The sequence below is a fragment of the Coffea arabica genome, chromosome 2e, assembly GCF_036785885.1.
Source record: "Coffea arabica cultivar ET-39 chromosome 2e, Coffea Arabica ET-39 HiFi, whole genome shotgun sequence".
Classification (NCBI taxonomy): Eukaryota; Viridiplantae; Streptophyta; class Magnoliopsida; order Gentianales; family Rubiaceae; genus Coffea; species Coffea arabica.
In genome coordinates this window covers 50,172,243-50,193,021 of record NC_092313.1, presented here as the reverse complement: position 1 = coordinate 50,193,021, position 20,779 = coordinate 50,172,243, and the positions used below count along the sequence as shown (strand labels likewise).

General features: G+C 37.6%; 1 protein-coding gene across 6 annotated transcripts; it reads left to right on the top strand.

The window, feature by feature from the left end:
- Window positions 1-3,391: 3,391 nt before the first annotated feature.
- LOC113732551 (E3 ubiquitin-protein ligase KEG-like) lies at window positions 3,392-16,633 on the top strand. 6 transcript variants are annotated; one of them, XM_027258387.2, is made up of 16 exons: window positions 3,392-4,529; window positions 6,491-6,853; window positions 6,956-7,186; window positions 7,400-7,567; window positions 7,774-8,110; window positions 8,377-8,534; window positions 9,402-9,559; window positions 9,712-9,833; window positions 10,045-10,179; window positions 11,677-11,801; window positions 11,933-12,037; window positions 12,136-12,369; window positions 13,191-13,524; window positions 13,635-13,823; window positions 13,913-14,218; window positions 15,047-16,633. In XM_027258387.2, exons 1-16 carry the CDS (start codon window positions 3,694-3,696, stop codon window positions 16,286-16,288), a joined length of 5,043 nt encoding a protein of 1,680 aa, XP_027114188.1. In that variant the 5' UTR covers window positions 3,392-3,693; the 3' UTR covers window positions 16,289-16,633. The 6 variants fall into 6 exon arrangements, with proteins under 6 accessions (XP_027114188.1, XP_027114190.1, XP_027114189.1 ...); XM_027258389.2 differs by having other exon boundaries at window positions 3,444-4,529; window positions 7,442-7,567; XM_027258388.2 differs by having other exon boundaries at window positions 3,557-4,529; window positions 7,442-7,567; window positions 9,709-9,833.
- The last annotated feature ends 4,146 nt before the right edge of the window (window positions 16,634-20,779 follow it).

Below are 20,779 nucleotides of genomic sequence, written 5' to 3'. Positions count from 1 at the left end.
TAGCGGCTGGATTTTTTTTTTTTTTTTTTTGACTCTAAACCAACACAAAACTTCAAGAACAATATAACAAGACACCAAAATAAGAAAGAAACACAAGTTATAATTTTTTTTGGGATGAACAGTGAACAGTATCGCTACAGTGCAGTGCGATGAACAGTATCTCTACAGTGCGATGAACAGAACGATGCTACAGTTTTTTTTTTTTTTTTTTTTTGAATTGACACACAAACTGATTTGAAACAAGCGTATGTGACTCGAAACACAAAAGAAAAGAAGGATATAACCTGGTGGTTGTCGACTAGCTCTGATACCAACTGATGTGATACTCACTTGACGCGATCTAGACAACGAATCACCAACGGTTTAGCAGCGGAAATTTGACCCAAATCTAATCCCCGAGATAACGAACACTATTGATATTATCTCACCCGTTACCTAATGAATTAGCGAACCAAACTATAGGTAGAGGAACGCCACAACCAAGGAATTACTTGATTGATAAGTTCACTTGAATAACTTGAGAAAGATTCTCAAATATTCAAAGAGACTCTCTTAGAAAGAGAAAAGTGAAAACTCACAATTTTATTGATCTTCAAAACTGCTTATGAAGGTCTCTTGCCTTGGCTATATATAGCCATACAACTTGAAAACCTAAAGTGACTTGAAAACCCTAACTCGGCTAGGCTAGGCCTTTGGCCCGATTCCACTACTCAAATCCACTATCTAATGGTCAGCTTATAATCGATCCAATGAAGGCTTTAAGCTGGCCCAACATAACCCAGTAAAAGCTAATTAACCAACTTAAGTTGTAGTGAGCCTAGACTTTATAAATCGGATCCAACTCAACATGAGGTCTTGGACCGAATTTATTCCTAGCAAATAAAATAGAAATCTAGAAAATAAACTACTAACTATTACTAAAAGATTCAATCTCTTGCAGCCCAAAACATGGCCCATAAGCGGCCCATATTTCGTATCATTACGATTACATCAAGTAATCCCACGACAAGCATTAGGGTAGGGCCTTTGATTTTGTTTTGATGATTCAGTCTCGTCTTTGAATATGTTCTATTCATAACAGGCAACGGGCCCATTAGCATCCGCTTCGGGCCATCGAACTGAGTTGAAATTGCAAAGCTAAAGGCCTATTATATTCGTTTGTATTGAGTTGACATTCAGCAGGGAAAGATTGGGCACTGGAAAGGCGGTTATGACATACTATAACAAAATCTTTATATTTATTAAATATACTATCCATTTTTCTTTGAAAGATTGCTGGGGCATTTTTTTAAGCCAAATGGCATTACTAACCATTCAAAATGTCCTAAGGGACATGTAAGAGCTATCCATTCTATACTGTCTAAATGCATCCTAACTTGCCAAAATCCTGATTTACAATCAAATTTGCTAAAAATATATCTATATTGTATTCTATTTATTAACTGATTTTTATCTGGTATATCATAACTTTCTTCTTTAGTGTTATCATTTAATATTTTATAGTTAATTATCATTCTACTTTTTCCTCTAACTATTTCACTGTGTTTTTTGACTATGAATGTTGCACTTCTATGTGGACTTTCGCTCCTCCTAATTATTTTTAATTTATTTAAATCTCGTATATGCATTTCAAATTCTTTAATATCATCATTACTAGCTTCTATTTTTGTTGTGCTAATTTTTAGATTAGGATTTAATAATTCTAATTTACAAACTGTTTTATCTTTTTCCCAATGTATGGTAGGGTTCTCTCCAAAAATTTCTAATTTTTCTAACTTACTTATTCATTTTCTAACAGATTATACGTTTATGAGTCATTCACAGGACTTTGGGTTGTTACTTATGTTCTTAACCTTTTGACATAATATTGTATATTTGATATTTCTTATATATATTAATATATTTTGACACATAACTCATTAGTATTATATATTTAGATGTATAATTATATACGCCAAAATATGAACATATTATATATATAATTATATACTATATATAGATACAAATTAAAGAGCTGGACCTATATTGAATTTGAGCCTAATAAGGCCTAACCTCAATTGACACTTAATTTGGATCTAATATTCAGGATCAAACCCAGGCTGCCTCAATAAAAAGTTAAGCTCATTGGGCTTTTTTTGGACCGAGTGGGTTGAGTGCGGATTGGTCCGATTCCATTAACAGCCCTAATTTTATTAATCGTCTAACTGGATTAATCATCGGGTGGAATACCCATGAGTATAGCTGGTAAACAAACCCATTTAACTAAATTTACTCATACCCGCCCATGAATAGATGGATATAGGCATCTTATGTTTTTACATATGGGTATAAATAGGTTATCCAATTATACTCGTTTATATATATGAGTATTATTAGGTAACTCACCAATCCAATTAACCCATTTAAAGTTGTTTTCTCCAAGTCTCCTATCTTTCCCTACCCAATTACATTTAAAAGAAATTTGAGGCTTGCTTTTGATTAGTGAACTCATTGTTGGAGATTTTCATGCATTAATGTTGTTGAAACCTTGTATATAGTGGAATATTTTAATTTTTAGGCTTAACAAACATTTGATGCATTCTTGACGCAAATAGATATCTTCCTTAATTTTTTTTAGATTTTTCATTTTGTCATGATGGTAACTACTTTCGTTTCATTATTATTATTATTTGTTGGTTTTATCTTATCATTTTATTTTCTCGTAGTTTGTTAACTTACTCACTTTCAGCATTATCAATTTTATGATAAGTTTTAGCCTCCTTCATACCTTTCCAAAATAAAATTTTAAATTTACACATGAACAAAATGCTAGTAATTCAAAATTTTTGGAATAAATTTTTATGTTAACTTTCATAGTATTTAATTCAAAATTTTAAATTCTTATTGTTCACTTGTTAAATAATATGTAATTTTGCGACATAGAGCATGGATGGGAAAAAATTGGTACTTAGGTATATTGAGCATTATAAGTAAATATTTAAAACTAATGATGATTGCAAAGGGTGATATAAATTGATAATTTAGTTTGTAAAAATGAATTTAGAAAAAGTTAAAATAAGTAGATTATAAATGAAGAATTGAGTTATCCAACTCATTTTTTGATTTATTTATTTATACTCATCTAATTAAATGAATATAAATGGATATAAATGGATTGATTTACTTATATTTATTACTCATTTTAACTAATACAAATTCGTCCAAATTACCCATTTTGACGCCTATATCCACGAGTATTAAGTTTTACTCTAGTCATTTAGTTGGAAATGCACGGTCACTTAGTCGCTCAGCCATAGCGATAGAAAATGCAGAAAAGATAAAGAGAGAGAAAAAAAAATAACAAACAACAAATAAACACGCATAAATATCAACAACAAACATCACTAATAAAAAAGTCTAAAACGTTAAAACCCTTAATAAAGCTCGAAAAAAGCTTTTCTTTCCCCACTTTCATTTTAGTCCTTTCTTCCCATTAGCTTATGCCTTCTTGTTCTTCATCTCTTTCTTCGTTTTCATCTTATTTTCTTCCAAGGATCTACTGCCCCCTTCCCCAAAATCCCGTGAAAACTAGCCTCCTCATCTCAGTTGGAGTTGGATTGGAAAGTTCGATTGAGACGGAAACTAGTACAATTTTGTCGAGGAAAAATCCTTAGATTCGATAGACTTAGAAGCTGAATTGATTCAAATTGAATTATGCGGCTTCCTTGTTGTACAGTGTGTCAAAATCGATACAACGAGGATGAGCGGTGCCCTTTGTTACTGCAATGCGGCCATGGCTTCTGCAAGGACTGCCTCTCTAAAATGTTCTCTGCGTCCCTGGAAACCACCCTTTCTTGCCCCAGATGCCGCCACATCTCCACCATCGGCAACTCTGTCACTGCCTTGAAGAAGAACTATGCGATCCTTGCGTTGATCAACGACTCTTCGGCCTCTGTGACGGCCGCCAGCAACTATTTCAGCGAGGAGGAGGAGGAGGATGAGGATGATGATGACATGGATGAACGGGGTGGGAAACTCTTCTCTTTTGGCACCAGTAATACTAATCATAGTAGCTATAATCACGATGATGAGGTGGATGACGAAGTAGCGGCAGCAAGAAGGCGGCGAAGGGGGGCCCACGCTGCCACCAGCTGCGGAAGTGGGCGGATTGAGGTGGGGATGCATCAAGGGCTGAAGTTACTGAGGAGGATTGAGGGGAATGGGAATAGGATTAATGGGGTTAGTACTAGTAGGAGGAGTGCGGTGGTGGAAACGTGGGCGGCGGTGATGGTTGGGAGCAATGGTAAATGCCGGCATAAAGTGGCAGTGAAAAAGCTGGCAGTGGGGGAGGAGATGGATATAGTTTGGGTTCAGGGGAAACTGGATGGGCTGAGAAAAACCTCAATGTGGTGCCGGAATGTGTGTGCGTTTCACGGTGCAACCAGGATGGAAGATGGGAGTTTGGGTTTAGTAATGGATAGGTGTAAAGGGTCGGTGCAGACTGAGATGCAGAGGAACGAAGGCCGCCTCACTCTTGAACAAATCCTTAGGTAGCTGTCCATCTTTCTTGCTCTGTGCATGGGGATGTATGGGTTGAATGTTGAATGTTGACTCATTTCTTTTCGTGATGATGATTCTTATTGTTTTTGGCCAAATTTTGGACAAAGCTTTCCTTGTGGTAAAATGTGCAAAAGGAAAGAAAGCGTAAGAATTGATAATTGTGGGTTCTATAGTAGCATATAATTTTATTTAATTGCTTTCAGATGCATTGGATTCTAGGTTCTTCCAAAATGACTGGAATTGTGAAAGGTTGGCATTTAGTTTTCAGTTCGGTTTGGAAGTGTTTCCTTTCATTTTGTCATAGATGTTGGTTAGGACCATCTTTGAATTCATGGTTAGCCATCTCAGCATAACCGGAATGGAGGGCACCGGGACGATATCGATTCTCGAATTGTGGATAATTTTATATTCGCAGCGATTCGCTCTGACTTGGCCGATATTGACCGATTCGAATCCGTGATGCATGGAATCAGCCAAAATATCCGAGTCAACTCGGAGTCGACTTGGATATTTTTTCAAATTGTGCTTTTTATGATATTTTTAATTTTAAATAATTTTTTAAGATTTTTTGGAAAATTTTATGTACTATAATATGTGTATTACTCGATATCCAACCGATATATTGCGACGGATGTGGAACAACAGTGACCACGATGCGCGACGGCGAACCATGTCTTTCATGGTTAGGAGTTTCGAAGAAACTCATGTTGGTCAAGGCATACATTTGAAGTTGTGCTCAAATTAACTAGTTCCAGGCTTTTGGCTATAGCCTTTTCAATCTGATATGATAGTTGTAGAGAAATTACCTTTCCCTGTTTGTGACGATGACGGTCAATCCATGGGCATCAAGCAGGGTCTTTAGGGTTTAAAACAAAGGATTTAATGGATCATTTGCTCTGAGTTATTTTATTCACTGTTAGTGCACTAGACAATTCCTTTATTTTCTATAAAAGCAGCAGGGCAATTATTGTTTACAGCTTGTCATTGGATGATTGTGTAATTAGTAACACATATCTGCTTTGTTCTTAGTCTTGATAGATTATTTCAACTGAACTTTCCAGGGATCTTCTATTATGAATTTCGAGTATAGTTTCTATGTAGACCTTAAAATTTAGGTAGGGTATCACTTGGTACTTCGACTGTTGTCTTACAAAATTTATTTCTGATCCTCATATTCTAAAAAATTGACTAATGAAAAAGTTATTACCAAAAAAAAGACTGTAGGAGAGATTTTTCTCTTAGTAGCTATTGACAGAATTAGTTACTACAATATCATATACAATAATCATGTTGGAGAATTATAGTAGAGCAAATCATTTTGTTCCTTGTTATGCGTTAAATCAAAATTAGATGTAGGTGGGTTCCATGGGGCCTGGTTTTCATATGGCTGTTCGTTAGACTGCAGTTTATTTTCTTTGTAGCTGACTCTAACTGACATACTAATAATTTATCTCTTTTGTGGTACGGGTAACCGTTCCTGCAATAGCTCTGTGATAATGACCTTACCTACTCAAGGAAATCTTGGTTGTGGGTGAACTTAAATGATCATTAGGCCTCTTGGGCTTTCAGAATTGGATAATTGTCTTCAATCACAGTTGCACGTGTTTATTCGCTCAGAAAAATTACCTTAATCAGCTAATTTTGCCATGCCAAGTGCTGGGTTTACTGAATTGGACGATTTTCTTCTATCACTTTAGCACTTCTTTGTTTGCTCAAAAAAAATTAACTTAACCAGCTAACTTTTCCATGCCAAGGAGTTAAAAATTTACGCACTAAATGAATCAAAGGATTTATAGTTCATAGGTTGTGAAATATATTTGACTTTTGACCAAACTTATAGTTCATAGGTTGTGAAATATATTTGACTTTGGACTATACTTTTCAATCTTTTTTCTATTGTTTTGTAGTTCGTATGATTGTGTCTTGACGTACTTATCATCTCTGGCTGCAGGTACGGGGCAGACATTGCTCGTGGTGTGGCTGAGCTGCATGCAGCTGGCATTGTTTGTATGAATATCAAATCATCCAATCTTCTTCTGGACTCAAATGGTCATGCTGTTGTTTCTGATTATGGGCTTCCAGCAATTCTTAAAATGCCTGCATGTAGGAAAGCTCGATCAGAGGGTGAGTCTGCAAGGGTGCATTCATGCATGGATTGCACAATGCTTAGCCCAAATTATACTGCTCCTGAGGCATGGGAGCCTGTGAAGAAATCACTTAATCCCTTTTGGGATGATGCAATTGGCATTTCTCCAGAATCAGATGCCTGGAGCTTTGGTTGTACATTGGTGGAAATGTGCACTGGTTCTATCCCGTATGTCAATGAATATCTTTACTGTTGCCATTAATCTTCTACTATGTGTACAATTTAAGGGCTATGACTGCTGGAAATTCCTCGTTCACACTATTTCTGCAGGTGGGCTGGGTTAAGTGCAGAGGAAATATATAGAGCAGTTGTGAAGGCACGGAAGCAACCTCCTCAATATGCAAGTGTTGTAGGTGTTGGCATTCCAAGGGAATTATGGAAGATGATCGGTGAATGCTTACAGTTTCGGCCATCTAGAAGACCAACTTTTAGTGCAATGTTAGCAACATTTCTTCATCATTTGCAAGAGATACCTCGCAGTCCTCCTGCAAGCCCTGAAAAGTAGGAACTCTGGGATGAAATTTTTTGTCTCCCCTTATAATTTGCTCTGATGTGTTTATATACCAGTATCTAGTCAATGTTGATACTTAAACTATGTGTATGATTGCAGTTTAACAATACTAGATAATCTTGCTTTAATATTGTTTTAATTCCTCTTTAATTTATCTGTTATATGTGCTTATGATCTATATCTCATGCATTATTGCATTTCAGCTTATTGTCAACTCAGATCTGTATGGTCAATTTGATATGTAGTGACTTGGCAAAATATCCAATGGCAAATGGAATGAAATCGTCTAATTTAATTGACTTGGATCTTCACCAAGATAACACTAACCTTCTTCACCGGCTTGTCTCTGAAGGCGATCTAAATGGTGTCCGGTTAGTCCGCTTTACTCTTTATGTCTCTTAGAAAATTCAATTGATGACAATCTTTATCATGAATATTGTTATTATTACTTGCATTGGTTTTGGACTGTCTTTTCCCTTGTTTTGCTTCGAATTTCATGGTTTGCTGTCATTCAACTTCAATTTATCAAGAGATAGATTTGCCTAATTATTCTTGTACCCCCTACAAATTTCTGTAGAGAGTTGCTTGCCAGGTCTGCATCAGGACAGAATGGTAGTTTGTTATGTTCTTTACTAGAAGCACAGAATTCTGATGGTCAGACTGCTCTTCACCTGGCTTGTAGACGGGGTAGTGTGGAACTTGTTGAGGCAATTTTGGAGTACAAAGAGGCTAATGTAGATGTTCTAGACAAAGATGGTGATCCTCCGCTGGTGTTTGCATTAGCTGCTGGATCACCTGAATGTGTCCATGCTCTCATCCAGAAGAATGCTAATGTCAAATCTGTACTGAGGGAAGGCCTTGGACCATCAGTTGCCCATGTTTGTGCCTATCATGGCCAACCACAGTGTATGCGAGTAGGTTTCTCTTTGCCTTACGTATAATACTAGTGTGGAAAAGAAGAAGCAAAGTTTATCTGTAGGAGGGAGGGGAATAAGAAATGCATTGTGACGTTAAATTTGTGCATTTTGCAGTATAGATTATAGTTTCAATATAGGCCCACATTGCTTGATGTTGAAATCAAGACGCATAAGTTCATCTGACTGTTGTTTGCTCGTTGACATTTTCTGCTTTTTGTGCTTATTGCCAAGGTTTTGGTTCATCTTTCCATGGATGATTACAGGAGTTATTATTGGCTGGGGCTAATCCAAATGCAGTAGATGATGAGGGTGAATCTGTACTTCATAGAGCTGTTGCCAAGAAATATACGGAGTGTGCTATTGTGATATTGGAAAATGGAGGATGTAAATCAATGAGTTTTCAGAACTCAAAAGATTTGACGTATGTAGAAATGATTCTTCTTTGCTTTCATTCCATGTTTCACACCACTAGTTGGTTTGTGCTTGTTAATGTGCAGGAGCCAAAACATCATAGCTGGATAGTTGGCTTCGGTTTTTTATTTGAAGTCATGATCCAAGGATGATTTAATGCATTAGTTCAAACTTTAAGTATGATATCTTAGCAGATCAGTGTCTTTCCCATTCTAATTGTGATAGTTAAATCAAAATAGTGCATGTGTCTTGAAAGAGATGCTTACTGGAGTTTACTTATTCTTCACCATGGCAATAAGGGATATACTTAATTTCCAGAAAACCTAAAAGGAACCCTTTTCTGGTTGCCAGGAGAATTCTGTGAATAATCTATGGTTTCTGTACGTGTTTGGCTTTATTTGAATGATTGCCGCTTCCCGTACTACCTTATAGTTGTACTTTACCCATAGCTTTTGCATAAAAAGCTTTGAGGTTAGGACAGTTTTATCATTCAAAATTGAAGCCAAGTACTGGTGGTGTCGAGTATGAAGGCTTTCTCGAGTCACAAAGACTAGCAAGGGCAAAGAAATTGGGAATAAAATGTCTGGTTGGAATCCCTATAGTGTGTGGTTTGTGATTTGCAACAGACGGTTCTATGATGCCAACATGTAGTCGTTTTCTGATATTCTACATTTAAGAAGAAGAATATTAAAATAGGACTGAATTTGTTGAAAGTAATGCAACAGAGTCAGTTAAAGCAGGTGTAAGGCCTGAATGTTGATAAGTATTCAGCATCAATAGATCTTTGAGTACGTCGATGAATGTTATTGCAATGTTAATGTCAAGAATATTGTTTATTGATTTGCTGGTGCAAATTTAAAGTCTTTTTACTTTACAGACCACTGCATTTATGCATAATGACGTGGAATGTAGCAATTGTCAAAAGATGGGTGGAGCTTGCATCCAGGGAAGAGATTGCTGATGCCATTGATATTCCAAGCCGTGTTGGGACTGCTTTATGCATGGCTGCTGCCCTGAAAAAAGAACATGAAGCTGGTAAACTAGACTACAATTTACCTTTCTTTTGATTAAGTACCTGGTACAAATGAATTGAAGTAATTTTGTTATGTTCATTTTCATTTTCTTCTTTGGTCAAGAAAAATCTCATGCAAGTTCTGTAATACTGGATTAATGCTTGTATCTAGCAGCAGGGAGAGAACTTGTACGGATACTGCTAGCTGCTGGAGCAGATCCAACAGCTGAAGACAACCAACATGGAAGAACAGCTCTGCATACTGCAGCTATGATTAATGATGTTCAGTTGGTCAAGGTATGCATCGTGATTTTATTCAAGTAAAACAAAAAATGTAAGCAAGCTAGGTGACAGTTACATGTGGTCCATGTGGATGTTGTTTGTTCCTTTCTTGCATTTGACCCAAGTATTTTGAGATCGAATTGTGATTTACTGAATTTAGACATTACTGAGTATATATTTCTAATTTTTAACTCGTGTCATACCTTTCGTGAATATACTTGACTAGGTAATTCTTGATGATGGAGTTGATGTAAACATCAGGAACATGCACAATACGATACCTCTCCATGTTGCATTGGCTAGAGGTGCAAAATCATGTGTTGGATTGCTTTTATCTGCTGGGGCAAATTGTAATCTGCAGGTTGTTTTGTATTTCTTGCATAAAGCTTTATAAGATCTGACTTCTGTGGCACTGTGGAATGAAGCAGCAAAATGTACTAAAGTTCAAAGAACCCAACGTGCATGTCAGGCTTAATGCCAATCGGGAACTTTGTTAAGAAGAGCTTTGCTGGGGAATGTTTACCTAGAAAGTATTAGTCTTAAGGTTTTTACATTGTTTAAGTCATTGGTAAATGACATTTACATAATGAATAAATGTACATCTTTGAATATCAAATCTCAAATAAGTCAGTAGCTAATATGTAAAATTATGACTCCTTATTTGACATAATAAGGAAATAAAAATACAACATAATAATGACAAAATCTGAATTTTTTTTATCTGGTGTTTAAGTGCTATCTTTATCTTTTACATGGTGCATAGAAGACCTTGAAAGCAAGCTGCTTTTGCCACAATGGGCTTCCTCAAGTAGTGGGTTCCTAAAAATTACTTTCCAAAAACTTGCTTTTTATCAAAATGGATTCTCTTTCCAGGAAGCACTTTCAAATGGATTACAGAGCACCCCCACTACTTTTTCTCGATTTTACGATGCAAGGTTCATTTCCCTGAGTTCCTTTTGGCAAATAAACATAGTAATTTGAGAAAAAATTGGATGATTTTACACCATTAAGTGTAGCATTGAAGATTTTTAAACTCTTGTTTTTACCATACTCTGCATTTTTCCAATTATACTTTCTTAGCATGATGGTTCTGCAGCAAGTAGCAGAGAAATCTTGTCTTTATGGACTAATCATTAAGCAAAGTAGCATTTTTTATCTTGCATGTCTTGATTCCATTTCATCTCGCAGACGATTGTTAGCACAAAAAGACTAACATCTTTCGTAGATTATGGTTCTTTTTTTTTTTTTTTTTTATTCTTTAACTTTTTAATTGGATGCAGCTCTTCTTAATTTACTTATGTCTGAAATTCCTACTGAAATGGTTGATGTCCAAAACAGGACTTGTTTAGATAAATTTTCCTAATTTGTGGTTGATAAGCCGCTGGTTGTTTGTAGTTTGACTATCATTTTAACCTCTGGAATTGAAGATAATAGAAGTAATTGACTTTCCTTTTGTCTATTGGAGTAAACATGGTTTTGGTAATAGATGCAAATGAGGCAAGTAATATTGCACTGTCAAAATTATACCTGGATTTCAATATGCTATGGTACTGCTGGTGGCTCATCCGCAACTTAAGCATTGGAGGGAATAATCTATATAGATTTTTGTAGGATTATCTTAAATAATAAGATATTTGTTTTTCTTTTTAGGGGCAGGGAACAAATCTTTTTTTTTTTTTCTGAGCGTAAATAATTTTCAAAATTTTGGTGTTTGTTGCTGCCTGCCGCCAACTTCCACTCGGGAATTTGACTCTACTAGAATTTCACAATCAGTTTATATTTGTGAACGATATTTGCTGGACTTTCAATTCATATATACTTTTAGGTGCTCTGTTTCATATGTTCTGTCAAATGTCAGGATGATGATGGTGACAATGCCTTCCATATAGCAGCTGATGTAGCAAAGATGATACGTGAAAATCTTGAGTGGATCATTGTAATGCTTAGGTATCCTGACGCTGCAGTCGAAGCCAGGAATCATAGGTAATTCTTACCCTTTCAATGGTTTGATTCACATAAACAAAAACTCCATTTTGGAGTCCACACTCATGTTGTTTTCAGAATGGCATTTGCTGCTGAATTTGCCATATAAATGTTTTGGTGGTGCCTGGCAGTGGTAAGACATTATGCGACTACTTGGAGGCTCTTCCGAGAGAATGGATTTCTGAGGATTTGATGGAGGCACTGATGGAGAAAGGAGTACATTTGTCTCCCACAATGTAATCAGTGTCATTTGAATTTTTAGTGCTATTTCATATTTTTGTCACTTTTTTATTGAAACGATGATCGGCATTTTGTTTCTGTGAATACTATGTAGTTATCAAGTTGGAGATTGGGTAAAATTCAAGAGAAGCGTTACAGCTCCTACATATGGGTGGCAAGGAGCTAAACATAAAAGTGTTGGTTTTGTGCAAAATGTCCCAGATAAGGACAATCTCATTGTGTCATTTTGTTCTGGGGAAGCACGAGTACTAGCAAATGAAGTTGTTAAAGTGATTCCGCTGGATAGGGGACAGCACGTACAACTAAAGCAAGAGGTCAAAGAACCAAGGTCTTCATTAACTGATCCCTGTTCTAAAATTAATTGTATGCATTGATAGGTGTTTAGCATTCAATAACTTTTGGTGTTGTGACTATTTGACAAACATCTCTTTAGTAATGTAAAATATTGAAGCAAGTTCTTGGCTACTACAGTGCCTGTTCTTATCATTCTCCATTTAAACATGTGAACAATTTTTTTTAAGGGTTTAGCTTGATGGCTTTTCAACTGTTCTGTGATCTCTTAGATCCATGCTCATAGTTTTCTGTGAATATGACGATTCATTGATGCAGCAGCACTTAGTTTATTGTGATTGCAGTTGAGATGGTTCATTCAGGTGAAATGGATGGTAGCATGTGTCAGAGATGTCTGGCACGTATCATGGATTTTAAGAGTTTTGAGTGGTGCAATGGCTGAAAAACTGTAAGACCAGTCTGAAAATCTAACACAAGTAGAGTTAATGGAGAGGAGCACAAACTGACAACTTAAAAGGGGACATGAGATAATTGTATATTAATAGATGTAGTTAATTTATTGTCTTCATGGCATATTAATTTCAAATGGCTAGGTATTTTAATCTGACACTGAGCAGGAGATTTCTCTTAACTTATTTGATGTAGTTATGATCCACAAACTGTTACTGCTGTAACTTTTTCTGATGTACTAGGTATGTATTACTCTATTGCCTAAAACTTGGTTGAACATGATAGGGACTACATTGTTGCTATCATCAGAAAATTGATCGTACATTTCAGCTTGAGCTTCAGGCTTGTTGCTATTCAATTTTGTTGGGAAATACGTGGATTAATGGTATTTTTGATATCTGGTTTCAGGTTTGGTTGGCGGGGACATTCACGTGATACTATAGGTACTGTTCTTTGTGTAGATGATGATGGGATCCTCCGCGTTGGTTTTCCAGGAGCTTCCAGAGGATGGAAAGCTGACCCTGCAGAAATGGAGAGAGTTGAAGAATTTAAGGTTGGAGATTGGGTTCGTATCCGCCCATCGCTTACCACTGCTAAACATGGATTAGGATCTGTAACTCCTGGAAGCGTAGGTGTAGTATACTGTATCAGACCGGATAACAGTCTCTTATTGGAACTAAGCTATCTACCTACTCCATGGCATTGTGAACCGGAGGAAGTTGAACCGGTTGAACCATTTAGAGTAAGGGCATTTATATTGTATTGACTGAATCAATTAAATGTTTTCCTTTTCTCCTTTCACATTTTTTTTTTCTGCAGTTGGTAGTTTTTGATGATGTTATGACTTTACAGATTGGTGATCGGGTTTGTGTGAAGCGGTCTGTAGCTGAGCCAAGATATGCTTGGGGTGGAGAAACTCATCATAGCGTTGGAAAGATATCCGACGTAGAAAGTGATGGCCTTTTAATAATAGAAATCCCCAACAGACCTATCCCATGGCAGGCTGATCCTTCAGACATGGAAAAGGTTGAAGATTTTAAGGTAATAATTAGCTGTTTCCTTTTACTGATCATGCCTTCCAGATACAATTAATAAGTACTTTTACCCTGTATCTTTGTTTTTACATGAAGGTCGGAGATTGGGTTAGAGTAAAAGCTTCAGTGTCCTCCCCTAAATATGGATGGGAGGATATAAACAGGACCAGCATTGGTGTAATTCATAGTTTGGAAGAGGATGGTGATGTAGGAATTGCTTTTTGCTTCAGGAGCAAACCTTTTTGCTGTTCAGTGACAGATGTGGAGAAGGTTCTCCCTTTCGAAGTTGGACAAGATATCCATGTGATGCCATCAGTTACTCAGCCTCGGCTTGGGTGGTCAAATGAGACGCCAGCCACAGTTGGAAAAATTGCAAGAATTGACATGGATGGCACTTTAAATGTAAGCATGATTTGCTTGTCTATTTTCCTCTATTTTCCTTCCTCAACTTTATCCACGGCTTTTCTAGTTTTCGATAAGGGTTAAATTACATGGTTGGTGCCCTCTGATGCTGGTATGAGGATCTCTTTATTAAATAATTTTAGCAAAGGAAAAGAAGCAATTGAAAGAAGTTTTCTCAAGTAGGAACTGGTTTTCTTACTTTTACATTCTTTTGTTCTATCAGCTTGTGTTTTCACTTTACTTCCATTTTTCCTTCAAAGACAGGAATATCTAATTGGAGTTTTGCAATGTCTTTGAGTGTGCAACTATTTTAGATGAAACAAAATTGATTATATTCTCTAGCTGCTTGGGATTTGTTTTTCACGGTGTTGGCTTTGTTGTTTTGCTGATTATATCAGGTGGTGCATCAATGTAAGCATGATTTGCTTGTCTTAATTCCTCTGCTTTATTTATAGCTTTTCTAGTATTAGATAATTATTAAATTCCATGTTTGCTACCCTCCAGAGCTGGGATGAGGATCTCTTTATTAAATAATTTAATTAGGCAGGAAGAGATAATTGAAAGAATTATTCTCAAGTAGGTACCAGTTTTCTTTTCCATTCTGTTGTTCTATCAGCTTGTGTTTTCACTTTTCCTTCAGTGGACCATGTAATATGTAATTGAAGTTTTGCGTTCTCTTTGGGGGTGCAACCATCTTAGAAGAAACAAAAACTGGTTATATTGTCTAGCTGCTGGAACTTCTTTTGGGCTTTGATTTACAGTATTGGTGAGTTGCTGATTTGTTGTTTTTTTTTGTTTTTTAATTTATTTATTTTGTTTGACTATCAGGTTAAAGTCACTGGGAGACATCATTTGTGGAAAGTTTCTCCTGGAGATGCTGAACGGCTTTCAGGTTTTGAGGTAGGTGATTGGGTACGGTCAAAGCCAACATTGGGTGTAAGACCAAGCTATGACTGGAACAGTATTGGGAAAGATAGCTTAGCAGTTGTGCATAGTGTACAGGAGACGGGATATTTGGAACTAGCTTGCTGTTTCCGGAAAGGAAAGTGGATCACTCATTATTCAGATGTTGAAAAGGTACAAGGATTTAAAGTTGGACAGCATGTCAGATTCCGAGTTGGATTAGTTGAACCAAGATGGGGATGGAGAGGGGCTCAGATAGATTCTCGGGGTGTTATAACTTGTGTTAATGCAGATGGAGAAGTAAGGGTGGTATTCTTTGGTTTGCAGGGATTATGGAGAGGGGATCCAGCAGATCTTGAAATAGAGCAAATGTTTGATGTTGGAGAGTGGGTCAAATTGAGAGAACAAGCTAGTTCCTGGAAGTCTATTGTGCCAGGCAGCATTGGAGTGGTTCAAGGGATTGGATGTGAAGGAAATGAATGGGATGGAAATGTTTTTGTTGGATTTTGTGGAGAACAGGACCAGTGGGTAGGTCATATTACAGATCTGGAAAGAGTTAGCAAGCTTCTTGTTGGGCAGCGCATCAGGGTTAAGAACACAGTGAAGCAGCCAAGGTTTGGGTGGTCTGGACACAACCATTCTAGTGTTGGTACCATAACATCTATCGATGCAGATGGCAAGTTGAGAATTTACGCACCTGCTGGTTCCAAATCTTGGGCATTGGATCCTTCAGAAGTTGATCATGTGGAGGAAGACGAATTGTGCATAGGGAACTGGGTTAGAGTTAAAGCAACAGTATCTAGCCCAACACATCATTGGGGAGAAGTTTGCCATTCAAGCATTGGGGTGGTGCACCGAATAGAAGATGAAGATCTGTGGGTGGCATTCTGCTTCATGGAAAGGCTGTGGCTTTGCAAGGTGTGGGAAATGGAAAAGGTGAAACCATTTAAAGTGGGTGACAAGGTGAGGATCAAAGAAGGGCTGGTGACTCCTCGATGGGGATGGGGGATGGAAACGCATGCAAGTAGAGGTGAGGTAGTTGGGGTGGATGCAAATGGAAAATTGAGGATTAAGTTTAAGTGGAGAGAAGGAAGGCCATGGATTGGAGACCCTGCAGATATTATCCTAGATGACAATTCATCTGATAGTGGTACAACTAGCTCATGATGCCAAATATATCTGTAATATCTCAAAAGTTGTAGCCTGATGCAATTAGCTCTTATGTATCTCAAGCTGCTGAGAGAGAAAGTATGAAGATGTTAAAATTTACCAGATTTTAATACCTGCAGGGAATGTGACAGGCAGAGCATACCTTAATGTTTATAGGTGAGAAGTGGGAGGGTCAGATGAGCTAGAAGCAGATAAAGGAAGGCCCAAATCCATGAACCATGGGCCATTTTGTAATTTACTGTATCTATCCAAGGTGGTTGTAAGTATGCGTATCAGATACGGGTATCCTTGTTAGTTTGTACAAATTATACCATTTTATTATTTATTTAATTTACTTGTGCATATCGGTGAATCCTTACATGAACTCCACGTTATGAGCTCAAAAATCAACTTTTCCACGGTATAGATGTTTATAGGAGCAAGGTACAGTCTAGGTCGTTTTTATAAGGTCGAGCTGTGGAGGTGTTAAAAAGTATGGTGTTTTTCCTTTACTTGGGGTGAAGCCCCTTGAAATTGCATGTTTCTTGATTTCTTTTCTTGGTAAAGGTAATATTATGGTTAGATATTAGTAGAAAGTACGTAACAATGGATAAACCATTTAAATGATAAGCTGAAATATTGAAAACGAAGCTTTAAGTTCCTATGATTGTAGGCATTCTCACATATTATGGGTGAATTATGATTATATTGGTAAAATTGTGAACTAAATTAAGTAATTTGAGGATTTTGTTAAAGTAAATTAAAAGTATCCATAAAAGCAAAAATAAAACAAAGAAATTGGTTTTTAAGTATGTGAAAGAGAGTAGGATAGCAGTAATTAATTTCTTAACAAAATAAGCCTTATTTTTCACACTATGAATTTAAACTTGGATCGGACAATGGGTTAGTTGAATTTAGGTGTCAGGAGTCAATGGATTTGACCGATTAGTTTGAGATCCTACCAAATGATGCCATAAAGACGTGATAAATATATTTTAATTATTTATAAAAATTAAATAATATATAAAATTACACCTTAACTTGACATATTTGGTGAGTTTATAACTAATATGAAGAATTCATTCAAAACATTGTACAAATTGAGACTAGAAATATAATTTGATAAGTTTTTGTGGTCTAGTTTATATATATATATATATATATATATATATATATATATATATTGAAACAATTTAGGGTCAAGTCTAGAATCTAAAGTTCAAAAGCACGTTAATGAGTTTCAAACTTTTTAAGAGGGAAATTATTGAATAAAATTAAGGTTTATACGTACAAAATACAAAAGTTAAAGTTGTAAAAGTGATTATAAAAGAAATATGGGAGTGTATTTATGATTGTCCAAAAAATAGAGGGTCAAAACACAATACTAGAATAGTTTTACACATCAAAAGGCAATTCCTTATTCTTTGTAGTCTTTTCCAGCCGTCTTAGCCCGCATCATCATCAGACGGGAGGCTTCCGCCTCCTTCTGCACTCGTCACTTTTTATTGGTTTCTTTTTCTGATGATTTCCCTTTTTTTCCGGTGTCTTTTCTTCAAATGGGCAAGACTTTTCCCCTTGTTCTTTATTCTCATTCTCTTTTTTTTGGCCTCTTTTTATTTAGATCCATAGATTTTAGAAAATGACAATGGTAGATTTGTAGATCTACTTTCTGTTTTCTTTTCTTATAATGTTCTTAAAACTTTTCCTTTTGATTTGCTATATATGTTACTTCTTCCATTGATACACGAGAAAGGGCTTGGGCATGGGATTGGCGTGTGTACATGGAGTTGCATGTGCGTGCATGGGGTTAGTACAGCTGGAGTTAGTTACAATTAGTTAGTCAGTGATCTATACGCATCTTATGACGTCAGTCAACGTCATAAGTTTGTAAGTTTGTTAGCCGCCTCACGAGCACCACCTGACTCACGTATTAAATAGGGAAAGCTGGAGGGCTATGGGGGATATTCCATTTTTGTAAAATCACAATTTACATTCATCAGTAATTCCTTTCTTTCTGTCAATTCAATCAATAACATTTCTCTGGTTTTCGGATCACTTCTCCATCATTTCTGTGGTCCCTAGATCAGAGATTCCTGACCTCCACTGCTCTTTGCATCAGTGGTATCAGAGCTGGGTCACGCCAGCTCAATTCTTCAATGGCAGAGGGCACTAGGTCGCAGGATGTCCGGAAGATCGAGGAGCACGTCAGATCCATGCTGAAGGAGCAACAGGAGCAGTTTGAGAGGGAAATGACGGCTCTGCGGAATCTGGTGATCGAATTACACACACAGAAGGCTCAGGGGGAAGGAAATGGCTCTTCTCCTCGCAACTCAGATACTCAAACCAGCAGCAGGGGCGGATATCAGGTTCCTTCTCGCCTATCACGAATTGATTTCCCGAGATTCAATGGAGAAGACTTTAGAGGGTGGTTGTACAAGAGCGAGCAGTTTTTTGAGGTGGACGAGACTCCTAACTCGGTGAAGGTTAAAATAGCTGCGATGAATTTAGAAGGTAAGGCTCTGCAGTGGCACCAAATTTTTATGAAAGCAAGACTTACACGTGAGTTTCCTACCTGGGAAGAGTATGTGAGAGAGCTGTCTTCACGGTTTGGGGATTCTCTGTATGATGATCCAATGGGGGAGCTAAAGAGCTTGAAGCAATCCGGATCGGTACAGGAATACCACGATGTGTTCGAGGAACTTCTCAATAGGGTGGATCTGCCAGAGGATTACGCTACGAGCTGCTTCTTGAGTGGATTAAAGCCAGAAATTCAGTTGACGGTGCGAATGTTTATGCCTAAGAATGTGCAGCATGCTCGAATCTTGGCCAAAATTGAAGAGGCAAAAATATCGGTGCAGTCAAAAGGAAAGGTAATATCCAAACCATTCGTGAACTACTCCGACCGCTCTAATACGTCACCGTTCCATGTGAATGTTCCTAGTCATAAATGGAAAACAGACTCTAAGGCAGTACTGCCCCTACCGACGTTGCCAGCTCTTCCTAGCAATAAAAGACAGCAAGAGTGGAGTGCTAAAAGGCCATTCAGGAGGTTAAGTAGGGCAGAAATGGATGAAAAAAGGGCAAAGGGGTTATGTTTTTGGTGCGATGAGAGGTTTACAGCGGGGCATAGGTGTGGAAGTAAGCAATTCCACAGGTTGGAGGTTTGGGATGATACGCCGGAAAAGGAGGAAACGGATACCGAACGGGAGGAGGATGTCGTGGACGAGGGACAGTTAGCTCATATTTCCCTACATGCCATGACCAACATGGCTGTCCCCAATTTTAAGACCATGAGGGTCACGGGACATGTGGGAAGGCAGTCTGTGAATATTTTCATAGATTGTGGCAGCTCACATAATTTCATTCACCCTTCGGTAGTGCAAAAATTGGGGCTGATCACACGAGGGGTGGAGCCACTAATGGTAGAGGTCGCAGATGGGAATAAGCTGACTACCCACGACCTTTGCCCAGGTTTTTCCTGGAAAATGCAAGGTCAGGAATTCAAGGCTGATTTGTTGGTATTACCGGTAGGGGGGTGTGAAATAGTTCTAGGAATGCAATGGTTAACCACCATTGGTGAGGTGAAGTGGAACTTCCGTGACCTCAGGATGGAATTCATGCAAAATGGTCACAAAGTGGTTTTGAGAGGAATGAAAAACTATGGGTTGCAGTTTGTGAGGCAAAAGAAAATGCAGAAACTATTGCGGAAACCTGAGCAAATTGCAGGGGCGCAACTATGCATGATCAGAATGATTCAGGAGCCGGAGCCAGAACCATTATCTCTTTTCACCATCACGGCTGAAACTAATGGGGGACAGGATGGTGACTCGCTGGATCTTGAATCTTTGCTGAGTGAATATGATGATCTGTTCCAAGAACCTCAGGGCTTGCCCCCTGCACGATTGCACGACCATAGGATTGTCCTAAAGGATGGCACTGAACCGGTCAATGTGAGGCACTATAGGTACCCTGCCTTCCAGAAAGGTGAAATTGAAAAACTGGTAGCGGAAATGCTTGCAAGTGGGATTGTGAGGGTTAGCTCTAGCCCTTTCTCCTCTCCAGTAGTTTTGGTGAAAAAGAAAGACGGATCCTGGAGAATGTGTGTTGATTATCGGCAGCTGAACAGTGCCACTATAAAGAATAAATTTCCTATTCCGCTAATAGAAGAATTGCTGGATGAACTCTTTGGAGCCAAGCTCTTTACCAAATTAGACTTGCGGGCTGGATATCATCAGATTAGGATGAAGACGGAAGATGTGGAGAAAACAGCTTTCAGAACACATGATGGCCATTATGAATTCTTAGTTATGCCCTTTGGGCTAACTAATGCCCCGTCCACATTTCAAGGTCTGATGAATGATATCTTCAGGCCCTTTCTAAGGAAATTTATTTTGGTTTTCTTTGATGACATTTTGGTATACAGTGGTGGTTGGAAGGAGCACCTGCAGCACCTGAGACTTGTGTTTGGACTATTGAGAAGGCATGAATTAAAAGTAAAACGGAGCAAGT

Bases quoted from the DNA above. Each gene is read 5' to 3' on its own strand.
- LOC113732551 (XM_027258386.2), top strand. From the start codon at position 3,694: ATGCGGCTTCCTTGTTGTACAGTGTGTCAAAATCGATACAACGAGGAT. The intron at 8,111-8,376 runs GTAGGTTTCTCT...GGATGATTACAG, and splicing joins GCCAACCACAGTGTATGCGA to GAGTTATTATTGGCTGGGGC. The intron at 12,370-13,190 runs GTCTTCATTAAC...ATCTGGTTTCAG, and splicing joins CAAGAGGTCAAAGAACCAAG to GTTTGGTTGGCGGGGACATT.